This window comes from Panicum virgatum, chromosome 3N (assembly GCF_016808335.1).
Source record: "Panicum virgatum strain AP13 chromosome 3N, P.virgatum_v5, whole genome shotgun sequence".
Lineage (NCBI taxonomy): Eukaryota > Viridiplantae > Streptophyta > Magnoliopsida > Poales > Poaceae > Panicum > Panicum virgatum.
Window position 1 is genome coordinate 15,149,321 of NC_053147.1, and position 18,611 is coordinate 15,167,931.

At 51.0% G+C, this 18,611-nt stretch overlaps 2 protein-coding genes and 1 pseudogene across 2 annotated transcripts; 1 reads left to right on the top strand and 2 right to left on the bottom strand.

Annotated features, from left to right (window-relative positions):
* The first annotated feature begins 1,149 nt into the window (after positions 1-1,149).
* Positions 1,150-6,232, top strand: LOC120664564 (protein CHUP1, chloroplastic-like). The gene is made up of 6 exons (XM_039943827.1): positions 1,150-2,632; positions 3,875-4,006; positions 4,098-4,279; positions 4,365-4,476; positions 5,777-5,911; positions 5,994-6,232. The coding sequence occupies exons 1-6, from the start codon at positions 1,217-1,219 to the stop codon at positions 6,123-6,125; spliced, it is 2,109 nt and encodes a 702-aa protein (XP_039799761.1). The 5' UTR covers positions 1,150-1,216; the 3' UTR covers positions 6,126-6,232.
* A 5,131-nt stretch (positions 6,233-11,363) lies between these two features.
* On the bottom strand, positions 11,364-12,885 carry LOC120667589 (annotated as a pseudogene).
* Positions 12,886-13,740: 855 nt separating this feature from the next.
* Positions 13,741-17,854, bottom strand: LOC120664566 (U-box domain-containing protein 13-like). Its single transcript, XM_039943828.1, has 2 exons — positions 17,418-17,854; positions 13,741-14,597 (listed from the first exon to the last, which is right to left on the bottom strand). Exons 1-2 carry the CDS (start codon positions 17,672-17,674, stop codon positions 13,745-13,747), a joined length of 1,110 nt encoding a protein of 369 aa, XP_039799762.1. The 5' UTR covers positions 17,675-17,854; the 3' UTR covers positions 13,741-13,744.
* Between the last annotated feature and the right edge of the window lie 757 nt (positions 17,855-18,611).

Below are 18,611 nucleotides of genomic sequence, written 5' to 3' on the forward strand. Positions count from 1 at the left end.
AGTGATATGTGTATACTTTCATAAAAGTATTTTTCAAGACAAATCTATTCATATAATTTTTACATTTTCAAACTCAATAACTTGAGAGTTATTCATGATTTATATTCTCAAGGTTTGACTCAAACCTTGTCCTAAACGTCAGGTTTTTTGGGTATAGAGGGAGTAATTAGTTATTTTGTTTAGCTACATTTAATACTTCATACATGCATTTAAAGATTCGATGTAATGAAAAATCTTATACAATTTTGGAATTTTGGGTGCAACTAAATAAGGGCCAACCGGAAATCTGATGAACAACCAAGGACACACGAGTCAAGGCGAGCCTCTGCGCGGTGAACGCTCGGCTCATTTCGAATCTCGTGCGTGGGAAGAAGGGCCTTCAGGTTTCAGAACCGCCGCTAGTGTAGATGCGATCATCTGAACCAACAGGAGAAAGGCGTCGGTTAAAGAGGTGGCTCGATCGATCCCACCGAGACCGAGCTGAGCTGATAAAACAAGTGGTGAAAGCCAACGGGTCAAAAGGAAGAGGTTTCCGGATCCAGTACATGCAAAAGAGGTGTGGGAGATCTCGTCTCGATGACGTGCCAGTGTCTCGCCGGCCTTTTCCCCAACGTTCATATTCCGGCGCTATTTAGATCCAAAACGTAAAATGTAAAATTTCTATAAATCACTTGCATGGTGTACTAAATGTAGTCGAAAAATAAATCGCATTACACAAATAGATTGTAAAATCGCGAGACGAATCTAATGAGCCTAACCAGGACGTGATTATACACTAAATTGCTACAGTAATGCTACAGTAAACATGCTCTGATGATGAATTAATTAGGCACATTAGATTCGTCTCATAGTTTACAGACGAGATCTGTAATTAGTTTTGTGATTAATCTACATTTAATATTTTAAATGTTGAAAATTCTCTTCCAAATATATAAAAATATAAAATGCAAATGAACTAAACAAGCCCGGAGCTGGCGAGTATTTTACCTCACTCCACACCACAGTAGCACTCATCACGCCGGCCCTCCTCGCTCACTCCCAGCAGACCAGGCCAAAGACCGTTCCTCGAAGGCCGTGGGCCCGTGCCCCACCCTCCTCTCTCTTTTAAAAACCCCCGCCCGACCCACACGATAGCAAGGAGGGACGAACGCTAGGCGCAGTGCGCACGTAAGGCATTTTTGCTGGATCCGGAAACCTCTTCCTTTTGACCCGTTTTATGAGCGAGAGACAGAGCGAGGCAGAGAGGTGGCCCGGAGATCAGCACGAGCGCTCGGCACGGCCATGTCCGAGGCGCAATCCTAGGCGTCCATTTCGTATTCCACGGCAGCCACGCACCGCGTCCGCCTCGAGCCTGCCAGCCATGGTGGCCGGCCGCGTCAAGGCGGCCATGGGCTTCCAGCGGAGCCCGGCGACGCCCAGGCCCTCCTCCTCCTCGTCCGCGCGCAAGGCCCCAGCGCCGGCGCCGTTGCAACTCCCTGGATCCGCGGCCTCGGCGGCCGGGCAGCCGGAGACGCCGCGCCGGCGGTCCTTCGGCTCGCCGGCGCCGTCGGGGTCGGGGTCCAAGGCGGGGCCCTTCTCGCGCTACTTCCCGCGCTCGTCCGCGCAGGTGCAGCCGGCGCGCGCGGCGCCCGAGCACGGCGAGCTCGTCCGCCTCGTCGAGGAGTTGCAGGAGCGGGAGTCGCGGCTCCGGACCGAGCTGCTGGAGCACAAGATCCTCAAGGAAACCGTCGCCATCGTGCCGTTCCTCGAGACCGAGCTGGCCGCCAAGAGCAGCGAGCTCGGGCGGTGCCGGGACGCGCTGTCGCGGCTCGAGGCCGAGAACGCGCGCCTGCGCGCCGAGCTCGACGCCGCCGTGGCGGCCGCGAGGAGCAACGAGCAGAGGGTTCTGGAGATGGAGAAGGAGTTGGCGGAGGTGAGGAAGCGGCGGCGGGAGGCGGAGGCCGAGCCCGATGACTGCTCGTCGTCGGCGTCCTCGGACAATTCCGAGCGCTCCAATGCGGCGACCAACTCGGTCATGCAAGCGAAGGTCGTGGCCGGGTTGTCGGTTCTTCCTCCCCCCGCGCCTCCTCCTCCGCCGCCGCCAATGCCAGCGCCTTACAAGTCCAGGTCCTACTTCTCCGGCTCGTCACGCGCCTCGCCGGCGAACTCCTCATCCAGTTCCTCCTCGTCCGCGCCATCAACGCCGACATACTCTTCAGACACTGCGGCGTCAAGAAGTCACGTGCCGGAGCTATCCAAGCTCCCACCGATACCCGCCCCACCCCCGCCACCACCGCCGCCGCCACCACCGTCAATGCCGACGCGCGGACGCCGCAGCGCGAGCTCGTCACCGTCGACCTCAAGCAGCAGCAGCAGCGGAGGCGCGGGACCACCGGCTCCACCGCCACCACCTCCACCTGCGGCGAGGAGGACCTCCAAAGCGTCCTCCCCTGTGACTTCGGCGTCGATTCCGGCGCCCGCTCCATGCGTGAGGCGAGTCCCAGAGGTGGTGGAGTTTTACCACTCGCTGATGCGGAGAGACTCGAGGTCGAGGGACGCCGGTGCAACCGGTGAAGGAGGCGCCGGCGGGGGCGCCGCCGCGGCGAGGGACATGATCGGCGAGATCGAGAATCGCTCCGCTCATCTTCTTGCGGTAAGTGTTGTTCGATCAACAAATGTTACTTGTTTTTGCCGTTTTCGACCCATTCCACACTCACTTTCATTGACAATTTTGTCTCCTTAATCAAAAGTTAAGGGTTTTAACAAACTGACATATGAGTGGTTCTGAAGTAGCTATGGCTGAGTTGTTGTAGAGATGAACCAAAAAAGGGGTGAGCACTGAGCACCAGAATGTGGTCGTCTTTTCGAGCACCAAATACAGTTGAAACAAACAAACACCTTTTTCCCCTTTCATCGCCCTCGAGTTCACCAACCTCCATGAATTCCTCCTTGTTGCAAAGTTCAAAATTCCAAAAAAAAATTCCGGCACCTACATGAAGAATTAAATCTAGATGAAATAAAAAACGCATTACACAGTTTGCCTGTAAATCGCGAGACGAATCTAATGAACCTAATTAGGTTGTAGTTAGACACTAAATTACTACAGTAATGCTACAGTAGACAATCTCTAATGATGGATTAATTAGTCTCATTAGATTCGTCTCGCGATTTACAGACGAGTTCTATAATTTATTTTGTAATTAGCCTATATTTAGTACTTCAAATATAGAAAAATGTCCTTTCAAAAATTTTACACAGCGCAACTAAAGGCCGAACGTGCAAGAAACCCATGAATTCCTCGATGCATTTCTCTTTGGAGTTTTATGATTCATCATCAGAGCAAGTAGCAGAAGTGTGGTGAATAGGATAGGACAATCCGTAGTTCGGAACAAAAAATAAAGCAGCGTCCTATGCTGGATCATACCAAAGTGACCAGGCCTTGTCAGACTGATTCGTGGGCCCTCAACTAGCACAGGTGGTAATGCTGAGACCGAGAGGAGTGTAATAAATGAGCTGAGACTGGGATTGCCACTTTTTCGAAAAAAAGCTGCGGCCTTGTCCGGCCGTTAGGCTGTCCACAATGGCAAGAGCAAGAGCAAATTTGCTCTTGCCTCGTTTCCCACGCCCTCTCTGTCTACAGTGCCAAACAGTACATCTACAGTGCCAAACAGTAGATTTACTCCTCCATTTCCTCCTATCGCTGTGGACGGTCTAACCTTGAATAGCCCATCTAGCCGTTGGAGCCAAGGCCAAGTCCACTTCACCGTTGCTTCGCGCCAAGTTCTCTTGGATCCAAGTAAAAATTTAAAATCAAATGTAGCCTTGTGTTGCTGCGCTGCTACGTTTTGTGAATCGAAAAAAATGGCTGCTGAATTGATGGTTTTGGGGATTTCAGATCAAATCGGACGTGGAGAGGCAGGGCGATTTCATCCGGTTCCTGATCAAAGAGGTGCAGAGCGCGGCGTTTGTGGACATCGAGGACGTGGTCACCTTCGTCAAGTGGCTCGACGTTGAGCTCTCACGCCTGGTAAGCCATCCATTCGGTGTCCGTGTCACGAATGCCTCGCAACAGCGACCAGCTAACCAATGTTTCACTGGGTGCTGCCGCGGGATTTCAGGTGGATGAGAGGGCGGTGCTGAAGCATTTCGACTGGCCGGAGGGGAAGGCCGACGCGCTGCGGGAGGCTGCGTTTGGGTACCGCGACTTGAAGAAGATCGAGTCGGAGGCGTCATCGTTCTCTGATGACCCCCGGCAGCCCTGCTCGTCTGCTCTCAAGAAGATGCAAGCTCTCTTCGAGAAGTAAGCACCTTGTACCTTCTGGTATGAGTGATAGATATTCAGTTCTTTTGTCCTCGTTCGTGTGTTCAAACATGGTCATTGTCAGGTTGGAGCATGGAGTGTACGGCCTCGTGCGTGTACGTGATGGTGCGATGAGTCGGTACCGTGGGTACCAAATCCCATGGGAGTGGATGCAGGACACTGGAATTGTTAGTCAGGTACAGCGAGTTAATTGTTTTCCCTAAATGTGCAACACTGTTATACATTCTTCCTTGTGCTCATGGTTAGAAAAACATGTATGCTGCTGGTGTATTTCATTGCACTCGCAGACGAACGGGGCAGGGACAAAACAACATAGTTCACTATGGTACACACCCGTGTTGCCAACAAATAGAATTGGACAACTTGGTATTTCGAGGACCAGTGGACCACTAGGAATGCCCAGGCTAATGTTTCCCGTCATTTACAAATAGCCTAATTCACTATTGGGCGTACAAACCTGGCACAAAAAATGTGCAACCTGAGGACCAGCAAGAAAACTCTTTCTTCTGTTTTGATTGTACTGTGAAATGCTGTGTTGGCCAGGGGTTCTTGTGAATCCGTTTTGTTTCTGATGGCCCCTTATGAACTTTTGGTTCAGAAGGATGGTTCTTGATTTTTTTTATTTTGTTCAGGCGTAATGTTTAATGTAAAGAGGGGTAGAGGTAGACCTAAACTGACGTGGGATGAGTCAGTTAAGAGAGACCTTAAGGATTGGAATATTTCTAAAGAGATAGCTTTGGATAGGAGCGCTTGGAGACTAGCTATCAATGTGCCTGAACCTTGAACTTATTTCTTTCGGGTTTCATCTCTAGCCTACCCTAACTTGCTTGGGAAAAAAGGCTATGTTGTTGTTGTTATTCAGGCGCAATGTTAGATGTTTTGTGTTATTCTGAACCTTGATAGACATAGAAAATGGAGATAAAAACTTGGTCATCAGGGCTTATTGTTACCTTGTTCAGCACAGGTTGTCGTGTGCTTCTCACAGGGAAAATAGTCTTCAGAAATGGCCTACTTTGTAACTAGTGTGACAGCATCAAACTTTTGGGTAGAGGGTAACTTGATCATTGCTGATGTTATTAGCAGCTAGACTAAGTCAGTCCAACTGCTAATACAAACAAATGATCAAGTTGGTCAGAGATTGCTAATATTATGATCATGCATCAATCAGCATGCATCACAAACAAATGAGTCTTGTGTGTGCTTGTTTCCTTCTATGTTATTACTGCGTAGTATGGAACTGAACTCTAATAATGACTCTTTATGAACTCTATTATTTGGACAACCTTGAAGCTATTAATTGAATTGCAATGTTTTTCTTTTTGGTATGTTACTTGAACAAACATTTTCAAATCACAAAACTATCATAAGCGGGCCTATTTTTGTGGATAATCTGAAAGGGGTGTACACGGTTGTCTGCTTACAAGCTTGTCTGTACAAAAGGGGCATTCCAATAACAACTTGAGTCTAAATGTGCAGATCAAATTACAATCAGTGAAGCTAGCAATGAAGTATCTGAGAAGGGTTTCTTCAGAGCTTGAGGCCATACAAGGTGGCCCTGACGAAGAGGAGCTAATGCTCCAAGGAGTCCGGTTCGCCTTCAGAGTACACCAGGTAACCAAGCCACTTTCTCATGCACTGATATGCTCAGATCATCAAATATGTTTGCTGTGCTCAACCCTACTGTTCTTTGCAGTTTGCAGGTGGCTTTGATGGTGACACAATGCGAGCCTTTCAAGATCTCAAGGAGAAGGCTTCAACCTTCCAGTCTAAACGGGAAATTCAAAATCAACATGTGCATCAGCAAAGACTCGCTGGCAGAAGTTGAAATCATGTATTTATAGCAGCATTACTATAGGATAGTCGAAATGTCTATTTACTCGGCCAAATACTCAATTTATCAGCGAGAAGCTATTTCACATCTTCATCTTCCTATTGAGTGGTGTGAACATGGTGTTTTTCCTGTGTCGTGGCATGTCCTTGTGCATGGGTGCCTCCCCTACAATTTTCTTTGAAGTAGCTATGAGGATTGAGGAGGCGTGTATGGGGGACTTCCTGCCGGACTGCAATTCAGAGACCACACGAGAACGCCGGGTCGAAAATTTTCAGCTGGCCCAGCCGTATATTCAAGGTAGTAATCCAGACCTGCAATAAGGGGTGGGCGTTCGGGTTACCCGAAATATTCGGGTCGGGTTTTTCGAGTTTTCAAAAATTCGGGTTTTGAAAATTGAATCCCGAATTACCCGAAATTAACGAGCCGGCGAGCTGCTTGCTGTTAGGTTCTAGAATGAGGTTTTAGAGGGAACAAATAACCAAATACGATGAAAAGGAATCCAAAATCAATCACCGAGACACCATGCTGTTCCTTCCGTGTAGCCACACAAAGATCCAATCATATAAAAATATTCCAAATCAATCACCGTTGCCGTGTGGTAATCGGATTAGCAAAGGCAAAAGAGGCTGATGCATGTCATGAATTCACGAGGTGCAAGGCTGCAAGCTGCAGCGCTAGAAGCCGGCAAGCCGCATGCCTATCCGGAGCTGCTAGCAGGCGCTGCTATTCAGAGGAGCCCCTTGCCCCCTGCACGCTTGCACCTGATTGCAGCGCCGCCGGGCTCCGGATGCTGATGGCGACGGGGAAGATGAGGCGCTGCTGCAGCTCGCTGAGATGGGCGGGGGCGAGGACAGCGACGCCGCCGGTCTGTGGGTGCAGGCTTTGGCGTCGCTCCTAGATCCGCCGTCACGGATTCAGATCCTCTGCAGTACTTTGAAAGCACTGCAGAGAGAGGTGAAAGGGGTGAGAGCCGTCCGATCTGGAATGGATGGATGGGATCGCATGATACAGTGGTGAACAGTAGGTAAACAGTAAAACATGGACAGTAGTTCGAGTACTGTTCCTAGCGCTGTTTGCTACTGTACTACGTCGGCGATACTGTACTACATCGGAACACTGTAGCACAAGACTCATTTTTACTGTTCCGTTTTGAGTACTGCAGAGGATCCGGTTCCTGCCGTCACAGGGGCGAGGGCGCTGGTGGGCGACTCGCGACGGGTAGTGGCGGTGTGACTGCGTGGCTGGGGGAGTGGGGGTGGGTTGGACGGCTGCCTAGGGTTAGGTTTAAGGGTTTGGTGGGCTGGACTGCAATGAGTAAACATACTTCTAGAAGTGGATTGGGCTAAATCCAAATTCAGTTGGATTTTGGCCCATAGATTTTATTGGATTTGGATTTAATTGGATATGGATATCCATTGCATTAGATCAATTAGGATTGGATCGTATTGGATAAAAAAAGAGAGAATAATCCAAATGCTGTTGGACTAGAGGGGGAGCACGCACATCTCCCCCGCTACCGCCGCGCCGCATGCACATCCTCTCCGGGTCACGGCCGCCGCCGCCGCCGCCGAGCGGCACGCACATCTTCTCCGGGTACCTGCCGCCGCCGCCGCCGCGCCGCATGCACATCCTCTCTCGGGTTTCGGCCACCGCCACCGCGCCGCACGCACATCCTCTCCCGAGTCCCGGCCGCCGCCGCCGCCGCGCGCATCTCTCTCCCGGCCTCCGTGCCTCTTGTGCCTGCAAGGCAACTAGCCTCGACGCAGCAAGGCGCCCGTCCAAGATCTGGATGTGGCAAGGTACCTGGCCGAAAGGTACCTGGCCGAGACCCGGAAGCAGCGGCAAGGCGCCAGGCGACCCTCCGCGTCCCTCCGTGTCAATGGTTTTGCCAATACAGATTCTTGTGTTAGCTTCACCTCAGATATGTGGACATCTATCCAAAATCTTGGATACATTTGTTTGACTGCACATTATATAGATGGAGATTTTAATTTGCACCACCATACAATCAACTTTAAGCAAGTTCCTCACCCACATAATGCGGCTGCAATACATAGTAATATAATGGACTGTCTTTATGAGTGGGATTTGTCGAATAGAGCATTTGCTTTTACTCTAGATAATGCCACATCTAATAATGGAGCTGTGAGAAAGCTAAGGGAAACTCTTTGGACACATATGTCTTTTGGTGGTGATGATCTTCATGTTAGGTGCTCAGCTCACATATTGAACTTGGTTGTCCAAGATGGAATGGAAACCATACAGAGTGTCGTCGAGCCCGTTAGAGATGTCATTAAACATATTTCATCATCCAGTTCTAGGTTGTAGATTTTCAATACCATTCCACAATAGTTCAATCTTCAACCTAAGAGGGGTTTCAATTTAGATGTTTCAACAAGATGGAATTCTACATATGACATGCTTGAGGAAGCTATTCAGTATAAGGATGTATTGACCCACTATGCAGATCTACAAAACATTCAAAGTCCCAACCTTGAACAATGGAACCTGACAGAAAGAGTCTGCAAGTTTTTGAAAAATTTCTCTGATACAACCAAAGTCTTCTCGCAGCATAATTCTCCAAGTGCTCACAGGTATGTTGAGGAGGTTTGGGGGATAAGGGAAGTACTTCTTGATGAAAAAAAACAGAAGAGATAAATTGTGGAAAGTGTTGTGTGATGACATAAAGACCAAGTTTGACAAATATTGGGATGAATCTAACAAGGTCCTTTTGGTTGCATCCTTGCTAGACCCACGGTACAAGCTAACTTTTTTGAAGTACTGCCTGATGAAAGTGTATGGAGAGGAAGGAGCTAATATAAAAGCAAATTATGCTCATAGCTGGTTTAAAGAATATTATTCTCATTATGAGAGTATGCTGCAAAGGAGTTCCCAAAGTAACATTTCTTCCTCACCCAAAGTCGGTGGTTCTGCAAGTATGTTGTCTTCGCTTTCTGGAAAACGTAAGCTAGGACTGGAATTTGCTCTGTTCAAGCAGAAAAGCAGACCTCATCGCTCAAGAAGGTCAGAAGTTGATACTTATCTAGATGATTCATTGGTTCCTTTAAGGGAGGGAGAAGAATTTGATGTGCTCAGGTGGTGGAAAAGAAATCAGGACCAATATCCTATACTAGCAAAGATGGCTCGTGACTTTTTGGCCATTCCATTATCAACTGTGGCCTCTGAATCAATATTCAGCACTGCCGGCATGGTAATTGACAAATACCGCAGTTCTCTAAGTTCAGAAACGGTGGAAGCACTAATATGTGCAAAAGATTGGCTTAAAAGGCTCTCAGATGATGAAGATGATGATGATAACATATTTTTTTGTGCAAATTTGAATTCTAGTTGCTATTCTCTTGGTTAATGATAGGTCTTCAAAACATAGTGCTTGTTAGTACTATGAAGAATACTATTCATCTAATTTTTGTGTCATATCTGGACCATTTTAGTTGCATGTACTGTTACTCTTGTTCTTGCTTAGCATGTAGATTAGTATTTGTTAATGAGTGATTGATGCCTCATAATGTTTCTGTGATTTATTTATTTTTCTGTCACTTTCAACTATTAACCTAACAATGTTTTGGTGTTTGTACTATTTAACAATGCCTCATCGATGTAATTTGGTGCAGGGATCCTGATGGATTAGGTGTTGAGTTACTGCTCTTTTTCAAGATTCTGCAAGTTTTGGATTCAGCCTGGGAGAACATTCTTGGTTTTTTAGCCTAGCAAGTGGACAGAGATGGTCTATGCCACCTACAAGTTTTATTTATGATTAGAGCCTATTCTTGTTTTATTAGGTTTAGCTCAATCCATAACTCATTTATGTTTTGCTTGTATTCATGGGAGATTCTTTATAATGGTCTGGAACACCATTCACCTGTGTACGTTAGAAATACTTTTTAATGACCCGGAATACCATTTACTTTGGCTGCCTGTGGACCTTGCTTGTTTGAAAAGCTGGTAGCGGAAGCCAGCTACGCCGCCCAGCATACTTCTATTAGTATATATATTTAGGATGGACAGAGGTTGGATGGATTTGGATTTTGGCGGTGGTGGATTGGACTGGATTGGATAGTAGTTAATTTTTTTAGGATTGGATTGGATGCGAACGCTGTATCAGTAGGATTTTAATTGGACATCGCTGATTGGATCATGGATTTCAATCCACTCCCAGGAGTAAATAAACATATATGGGTTGGTCTGTTTTTCGGGTAGTTCGGGTACCGTGACCTAATACCCGAATTATCCGTAATAATTTCGGGTACCATGGCTTAGAACCCGAATTAGGGTTCGGGTTTTTCGGGTTCAGTTTTTTCGGGTTCGGTCTCGGGTTTTTTGGGTTTGGGCTTCGGGTTTTGGGTATTTTGCCCAGCCATACATGCATATATGCACGACAGGATTTACCAAGTAGTAATCCATCCATTCAAAGAAAACAAAAGGCAGCTTTGATGGCATTTCAAACAGAAAAAACGAGCAGCCATGCCAGCAGTCAGTTAATGAAGACTCTACTCCCTCTGTTCCAAATTATAAGTCATTCTAAAAATCTTGGAGAGTCAAACCATTTCAAAGTTTGACCAAAATTTGAGAGAGAAACACAAATATTTATGACATCAAATAGGTATACTATAAAAATATAACTAACAAAGAATCTAATGATACTTAATTGGTATTATCTTATTGTATAAATTTGGTCAAAATTAGAAAATTTTGACTCTCCAAGATTTTTGGAATGACTTATAATTTGGAACGGAGGGAGTAAAATGCAAAATAGTACTTCAGTAGTTAAGTAACGACAAGCATCCACCTGCTAAACTTGTAGTCATCAGTCTAGAACCAAATGAACATGGGGATGTAAGGGATTCATGACCAGAGTTCAAATGCCGTGCAAACCCCCTTCATGCAATGAGCAAATATAAACATTCTATCAGAAATATGTCATTACTCAGCACTGACATGCACATGTTCACAGTCAACATTAGCAATGTGTATATTTCTATGCCAGGAAACATAAATGCAGAAAGAATCAAACAATTTCTTAGAGCCATGATCAACAAAGTGCACATACTGCACAGCGACATCAGATTATAGCAAGCCTTGCAAAACAAACACTTCAGAAGACTGGTAAATGACTTAACAGTATGCCATTCTGGGTTGTTTCCTGCATTTCTTGTTAGTGAACCAGAACAGAGGTACTCGCCTAAATCAGTACCATATGGGGGTATCAAATGGTAAACAAATTAAGGGTACTGAATCACACAAGTTCAGATTCCAAGCATACCAATCTAATTCATTGTTAGGGTGAAATCATAAGGAAAAACTGTGACTACAAACACAAAAACATCAGAATGGTTTCTCTATAACTTCTCAGTCACAACCAGTAACCATTTATGCATTCAGGGGCGCAAACTGATAGATTTCCACAAAGTACAGGAAACTATAGAACCGCAAGGCACGGCAATGATCACAAAGTTTTAAGCAATCGTCTCATCTGAACAAGGTCACAGGAATTAGCTCGATCAGCACGGAACGCTCGCATCATCTATCGCACTCCAACATCACAGACTGATCGAATGGAGGTAGAGGGTCGTAGCAAAAAACCTGCCGTCGTCTAAGGGAGAAGCCAAGCCGGAGAAGAGTGGTTCGATGAGCCCTGCTCCGGGAAGAAGCCCTCGACACTGGGAGGCGGCCCTTGCGTCCACTTGCCGGTGTCGCTGCAGGGGTACTGCCTCTCATCGACACCGCGGAACATGATCTGCTCGTCGTAGAAACTCCGATCGTCCAAGTAGTAGATGCCGTCCTTGAACCCCGGGTAATCGGCCGTTTCGTAGGATCTGGAGCATCCTCGCCCCACGAACAGCATCCGGCCACCCAGCGTGTCCAGCTCGCTCCAGATATAGGGGTGCCCAACCATGCCGCCGCTGCCATCGTCCTCGAGCGCCAGCGGTCCAATCCGGCTGAACACCTTGAACCCCGATGTCGGCGAATCAGAATCGGGAGCGAACCTGACGATCATCAGCAGTTCGCCGCGGGACTCCAGCAGGTAGCGAACACGAACGAAACCGTCATGACTGGTGTCCCTGGGCACGCAGAGGCGTAACGTCGAGGATAGGGACACTCCCCGCAGCGGCTCGTCCCCATCCTGGAAGAAGGTCGGCGCGCTCGCGAGGATGTGCTCCTCGTCAGTGAGAAAATGGCACGACGTCCTCCACAGGTTTGGTGATGTAGGGAGGCATGGTGTCGTAGGCCACCCCATCACCGATGCGCCAGAACGCGCAGCGGCGCTGGCGTGGGCCGCCGACGTCCCGCTGATAGGTGACGATGCCCGCGGCGAGGCAGCCTGGGACATCCGGCGCGGACGAGAGGGTGGCGGCGAGGATGACCATGCTGTGGACGTGCTGGACCGACGGGTAGTCGCGGGGGCAGACCACGCCGGGGAGGAAGTGGATGTGCCCCCCTCCCTGGAGGAGGCCCATGAGGCGGTGGTGGCGAGTCTGCTTGGCGAGGAAGAGGTAGCCGCCGTCGCACGAGCCGAGGTAGCGCAGGCCGAAGGGGTCGTGGACCCGTGGTACCCCTGGTGGATGCTGCAGCCGCTAAGGATGCAGGATACGCGAGTGAAGTCGTCGGACGGCAGGATGAGCTGCGGGAGCGGCGGGGGCGGGGAAGCTGCGAACCCCGCGCGCCATGAGCGGCACACGAAGGCCATGTGGGCGCGGTCCCATTCGCACGGGACGCGGCGGGCGATCTCGGACATTTGGTCGGGTGAGAGATTCGCCCAGGGAGAGGGCGCAGCCATGGTGAGGAGGGTTTGGGAGTTGCTCTGGTGGACGAATCGGGGAAGCCGACGAGGAAGACGTTGGGGTGATCGGGTGGTTGCGGGATTGGATCAATTTTTTAAACAGCAGGTTAAGCCATTTAGTTTTAAACAGCAGGTTAAGCCATTTAGCTATCTATGTCTAAAAATAGGCTATAGTCGGTTATAGCGGATTATAGCGGTAGCTAAGAGCTAAATTATACATGAAAAACTTAGCTAAATTTTTCTAAAACAGCTATAACCGGAGATAGCGGAAGCTATAGCCGAAAATTTAAAACTTTGGATTGGATTATCCCCCTTTTGTTCCGGACGCCGCCGGGGAGCAGAGGACTAGAGGAGGAGGAGCGCCCGTCCTCGCTGGCAGGAGGCCTCCTGGAGCGAGGCGGCCGTCCTCTCTTGGGCCGTTTAGATTGGGCCGAAGCTGGAGCTCACATCGGTGGTCACAAGCCGACAAGCATTTAACACTCAGTTTTCTACATCCGTGATTCCTTCAAGATTCGTGCATCAGGTGCTAAAATGGTGCATCTGTATTCTGTAGACGGAGATAAAATCGTGGAAAGGAAGATTGGAACTACAAAAGTCCCTTCAATATTCCGTGCTAAAATGAGCTGAAACAGGCGTGTGGCCATGTCTTGGATTTGCATCGGCTGGAGTGTAATGGACGCCTCGCCGCAGCATGCACCGAGGAGGAATCTCGTGCTGAAACATGCGGCCTGTTGGATCCAGAGCGACGAGACAAAATGCACTTTAAATCGCCCAAAATAAAAGGGAAAACTGAGCGCTGGATGGTTAATCGAGTTCAGCAAGGCAAGCTCTTGGAGCTAGAGCTCGCAACGAGCAGCTTAACATTTGTCAGGTCCACGGACGCCGTGGCCCTCCTTAGTATAGACTTCATGTTCCTATCGAGGCTCTGCTTCACTATCTTGTCCACGGTGTCCCGGCAATCCGCCGCCTCCTGGCCGTCGCCCTCGCCGTGGCACGACGCGCCCTCCAAGCGCGGCCCCGAATGCGCCCTGGTCCTGCTCTGTCCTTCCTCCTTGAACCACTGCAGGACCCTCGCCGCCCTCCTCTGCGCGAGCGGGCTCCCGAGCAGCGAGACCTCCAGGAGCGCCTGCACGGCGCCGAGCTGGCGCATCTGCCGCCGCAGCGCCCAGCTGCCGTGCGCGAGCACCATGATCAGGTACGTTGCGTGCTCCTGGCACCGCGCGCTCCCGTGCCACGTCATGGCCTCCAGGAGCGCCCTGGGCGCCACCTCGTCCTCCTCCATCGCCTTCTTCCCCGCCGCGCCCGCCGCCGCTAGTTCCCCGAGGATGGACAGCGCAGCCTCCGACGTTTTCTTGTCCAGGACGAGCGACAGCAGCGCGTGCACCGCGCCGCTGGAGACCACGGCCCGGACGTGCTCGAGCTTCGTCGAGAGGTTGCGGAGGGCGGCCAGGCACGGCAGCTTCGTGTCCGCCGGGACGTGGTCGGCGCTGAGGGTGGCGACGAGGAACGGCAGGAGCTCGGAGGCTGAGAGGGGGAAGTCGGTGTTGGCCAACGACGAGATGGAGAGGACCAGCAGCGCGAGCTGCTGGCTTCTTGCCAGGTCCTTGTCGTCCATGAGCGGCGGCAGCTTCTTGAGCAGGCCGGCCTTGACAATGTGCACCTTGTTCCTGAAACAAAAAAGCAGATCCCATCAGAATTTCAGTAGATAGCCAAAATGGCAACAGATGCACCGTATAACAAACTCGAATGGGAGATTCAGAGAACGGCTGCAAATTTTCCATAAAACTGCGGTGCTACTAGTATATTAGTACATACAGCTCGACAAAAAAAAATCCAGTGATACCGGATCCATTCATTAATATTCTGAACTCGTGAACTGTTGGATGCAATCAAGCAGCTAAAGGATTACATGCGCAAGGAGCATGCGTTGGAGCAAGCGTTGTTGCTTCTAGGAGCATGCGCAAGGGCACTTCAAATTTCCTCCATGGATTCATGCGTCACGGTCTATTGGATTACACGTCTGTTCTATGTGCTTCACGGGTGCAACTGACCTATAGAGCAATCACCATTGTGGTGGCTATCAGTTTCATTCCATTGTCGTCATTTGGTGGCCGATCCAACAGCATGTTGTACAGGCAACTCAGGAGCTGAGTGCAAGTCCACATCAAAACCTGTAAAAACTGGGTATCCAATTTCTCAGCACGTGACCGATGATGCCTATCTTTCCTTGGCGCACCATGTATAAGCTTGTCACTACATGGGACCCATAACCATATGTCCATATCCACATACCAATATGGTGTGAAGCTAAAAAAAGTGCAAATGACTTTCTGATTGTTCTTCTCGTCTACATGGTTGAACAAGCAAGATATAACACATGGTTAGGTGCATTCAGGTAGGGTTTCTCTGCAGAAATGCGAAAGGCCGGATGGTACTACGATAATAAAAGGTCCGTAGCATCCGAAGTCAAATAGCCGGCAAAGTTGCCGGCGATGCACCTGCTCAAGGTTATTGTACGCCTTAATTGGCAGAAATCTTTGAGTCCGGTAAAGCGCTGACATTTTGGTCCCGATCGATTGTTTTGTCAGACAGGAATGGCGTGAGGGGACTAGCAGAAGTTGGCCAGTGCGCACCTAATGGCTGTGGAAAGCAGGATATGGTGGGTGTGCGTGGTCTTCTGGAAGGACTTCAACAAATGTTGCTCAAAAGTTCAGAACAATTTGAGAGGATTCGTCAGAGCAAGGTCGTGCAAGGGACATATCTGTCAAGGGTAACCAAACATGGACATGCATGGCTACTCTTGGCTGAATTCTCCCAAATTTCAAATCTCATGAAGAAGGCGATACTAATACCATACCATTGGTTGTGTTTTTTTTTCCCCAAGAAGAAAATCCTATGAGCTCTGAAAATCTGAGTCTTAGAGCAACTCCAGTAGGACTGCCAAATTTAGATGAGCAAATATCCATTTAGAAACTCACTTCTAAATTTTACTCACCCAAATATGGACATCCACTCCAGTAGGCTGAGTAAATTGGGCTTCCATTTTTCCAACTGAATTCTGGGCCCCACCTGTCATTCTCTTTTCTGTCCTCTCCCCGTCCGAGCCCAGTGCGCACTCTACTCCTGCGCCGCCGACGCGCGTGCCACCGCCACCTTCCGGGGCCGCCGCCCGCTCGGCGTCCACCCGCCGCCTCTACCCCGCACGTCCCGCCTCCCCTGCCGGCGCCACCTCCCTATCTTCCCTGGCCGCCACCGCCTACCTCCGCCGCTTCCGGCCGGGCCTTCCATTCGTCGGCGTGGCCAGCCCCGGCGGCGTAGGCGGTGCAGAGCCCGCACCAGCGTTGGCGCGACGCAGCCTGGCCAACTCCGGTGTAGCAACGGCGGCCCGCGACATGGGGAATGGAGGGGTGGGCTGCGGGAGCAAGAGGCACGCCGAGCGCAGGCGCGGGGATTGACCGGAGCGAGCGCGCGGAGGAGGGTCGCCGCAAGTGCTGCGAGACGGCCGGCATGTGTGGCGCGGTCTGTGGCCGGCGGCTGGAGCGGCTGCTCGCCGGGGGTAGGCGTCGCGCGCTCGTGGGAGCCGGCGCTCGCGCCCACCGGCCGCCACGCCCACGCCCGCGCGCGCCACAGCCCGCAACGCTCGCCGTTGTGCGCATCCGCGCTCACCACAGCACGCCACTGTTGAAGGTGTCGAACGAGAGCACGTCGGCGGGCGGCGTACCCTGACACGGAAGACAACCTCGAGCACGTGCGGCCGCTGGACCCGGAGCACCTACGCGGCGAGCTCGAGATCCCGCCGGGCTTCGGCCGCGAGGAGGAGGGAACCGGCGCGGCTGCACCCGCCGGCAAGGACGGCCGGCTCATGGCCGCCAAGGCTCCGATGGGGGAGGATGGCGGCAGGGCGGCGAAGAGGAGAAAGGTGGCTCCTTTCGCGGAACAGGGTGCGGGGAGGCCGAAGTGGATGAAGCAGGATGATAGTAGGAAGCGGCGGCGCCTCGGCCGGCAGGGCCGCACGGCGGCTAGGGCGGTCGGCGGCGTAGCGGCGGCGGGGCGGTGGTAGCAGGGCGGAGATCTCGGCGGGCCGGAGCGGGGGCTGATGGAGATCGGCAGGAAATGAAGAAAAAAAAGAATTGGTGGGGCCCACATATTGGCAGTCTAAATAGAAAGCCACCAAATTAAATTAGGGGGTGGGGGGAGAAATTTGAGAGGGCCTCTAAAGTAGCAGCCCATTTATTCCCTCTGCTGGAGATTGATTTTTGATTTCTACCAATTAAATTTTCATTTGAAAGCACATTATTCCCTCTGCTGGAGATTGATTTTTGATTTCCACCAATTAAATTTTCATTTGAAAGCACATTTGTTCTCCCAGCTGGAGTTGCTCGTAACAGCATATCTAGAACAGCACCAGCACAAGCAGAATCGGAGAACAGCACGCATGCAAACAACCAACAGGCCCCCCGCAACACCCAGAGACCCCACTGACTAACCTGTGCGTCCCTCTGGCGAGCTCCAGCAGCGCCCCCGCCGCAGCCAGCCGCGCGGCCGCGCCGCCCCGCGCGTCGGCCAGCATGGCCACGAGCGGCGGCACGACGCCGAGCTCCGGCAGCAGCCGCTTCATGCGCTCGTCCGACCGCGCCAGCGCCGCGACCTCCCCCGCGGCCTCCCGCTTCTCCTCCGGCGCGCCGAAGCTGAGCCGCCTCACCGCGGCCCTCATCTCCGCCGGCCCGCCATCCACCGCCCCCATGCCGATTGGTAGACGATGCGCGCCTAGCGCTAGCAGCCTCGCTCTAGCATAGCACGGTGGAGGTGGAGGTGGAGCCGGTGCATGCGCACGTACGATGCCGAGGTGGTGGTGTGCGTCGTCTTCGCGCGGCGACGCCGAGGCGGGCTGTTGGGTTGGGGACTTGGGGTTGCGGGGCCTCCCGGCTCGTCACGGCACTGCACGGCACGGCACGGGCGTTTTGTGGGGAAAGTGGTCTGGATTTCGTGGTTTCATTCGGTTCTCGGCTGGCGTGTGGAGCACTTTGGGGTGCGGGAGTCTTGACGTGGTGGTACTGGTGGCACCGTGTGGCACCATCACCGGCCGCCCGGGGGCTGCAAAGGCTTTGAGTTGGGGGCCGGCCGGTGAGCCGCCTCGACCGGCATCGGGCCTCTTGTGACCGCCCGCACGTAGATGCAGGAGCAAAAAAAAAAAACCTACATAACATGAAACTGCCAAACTCTTTTAGGATGAATTTCTTTCGTCATCGCGTGACAAAAACATGCTTGATTGTCAGAACTACAGAGATTGGATTATTTTGGGTAGCATCCCGGCCGGAATCGGCTGGTGTTCCCCGAAGTCTGGCTGCGTGATCGTTTCCTTATTAGCTTCTGTGCATACGGGTCCTCGTGTAGTGTAGTCGTGTACACACGAATACACGATGATGAGATGTTACTACTTGTTAGGCACTCAGGCATGGGAAAAGGCTTTCCTGGTCTAGGTTTCGCACTTTATTTTATTTGGCACTGATGTGGACGAACTCACTTTTGAGTTTTGGGTACTGCATCGGTAAGTTTCTGCTGCTTGATCAGTAAATTCAGTTTTCAGATGCAAATCCTTTGTACATCAGCAAAAATCACTCTTGAATTCCAGCCTCTAGATGTGCCTAGGGAGTGAGGGGGCACACATGATCGATCGGGGC

What these genes read in the sequence shown, in the direction of transcription:
- LOC120664564 (XM_039943827.1), top strand. Translation starts at nt 1,217, where the DNA reads ATGAGCGAGAGACAGAGCGAGGCAGAGAGGTGGCCCGGAGATCAGCAC. An exon ending in ATGCAAGCTCTCTTCGAGAA is followed by an intron (nt 4,280 to 4,364) that starts GTAAGCACCTTG and finishes GGTCATTGTCAG; the next exon opens with GTTGGAGCATGGAGTGTACG. An exon ending in TCGCCTTCAGAGTACACCAG is followed by an intron (nt 5,912 to 5,993) that starts GTAACCAAGCCA and finishes TGTTCTTTGCAG; the next exon opens with TTTGCAGGTGGCTTTGATGG.
- LOC120664566 (XM_039943828.1), bottom strand. Translation starts at nt 17,674, where the DNA reads ATGGGGGCGGTGGATGGCGGGCCGGCGGAGATGAGGGCCGCGGTGAGG. An exon ending in CTCGCCAGAGGGACGCACAG is followed by an intron (nt 14,598 to 17,417) that starts GTTAGTCAGTGG and finishes TTTTTGTTTCAG; the next exon opens with GAACAAGGTGCACATTGTCA.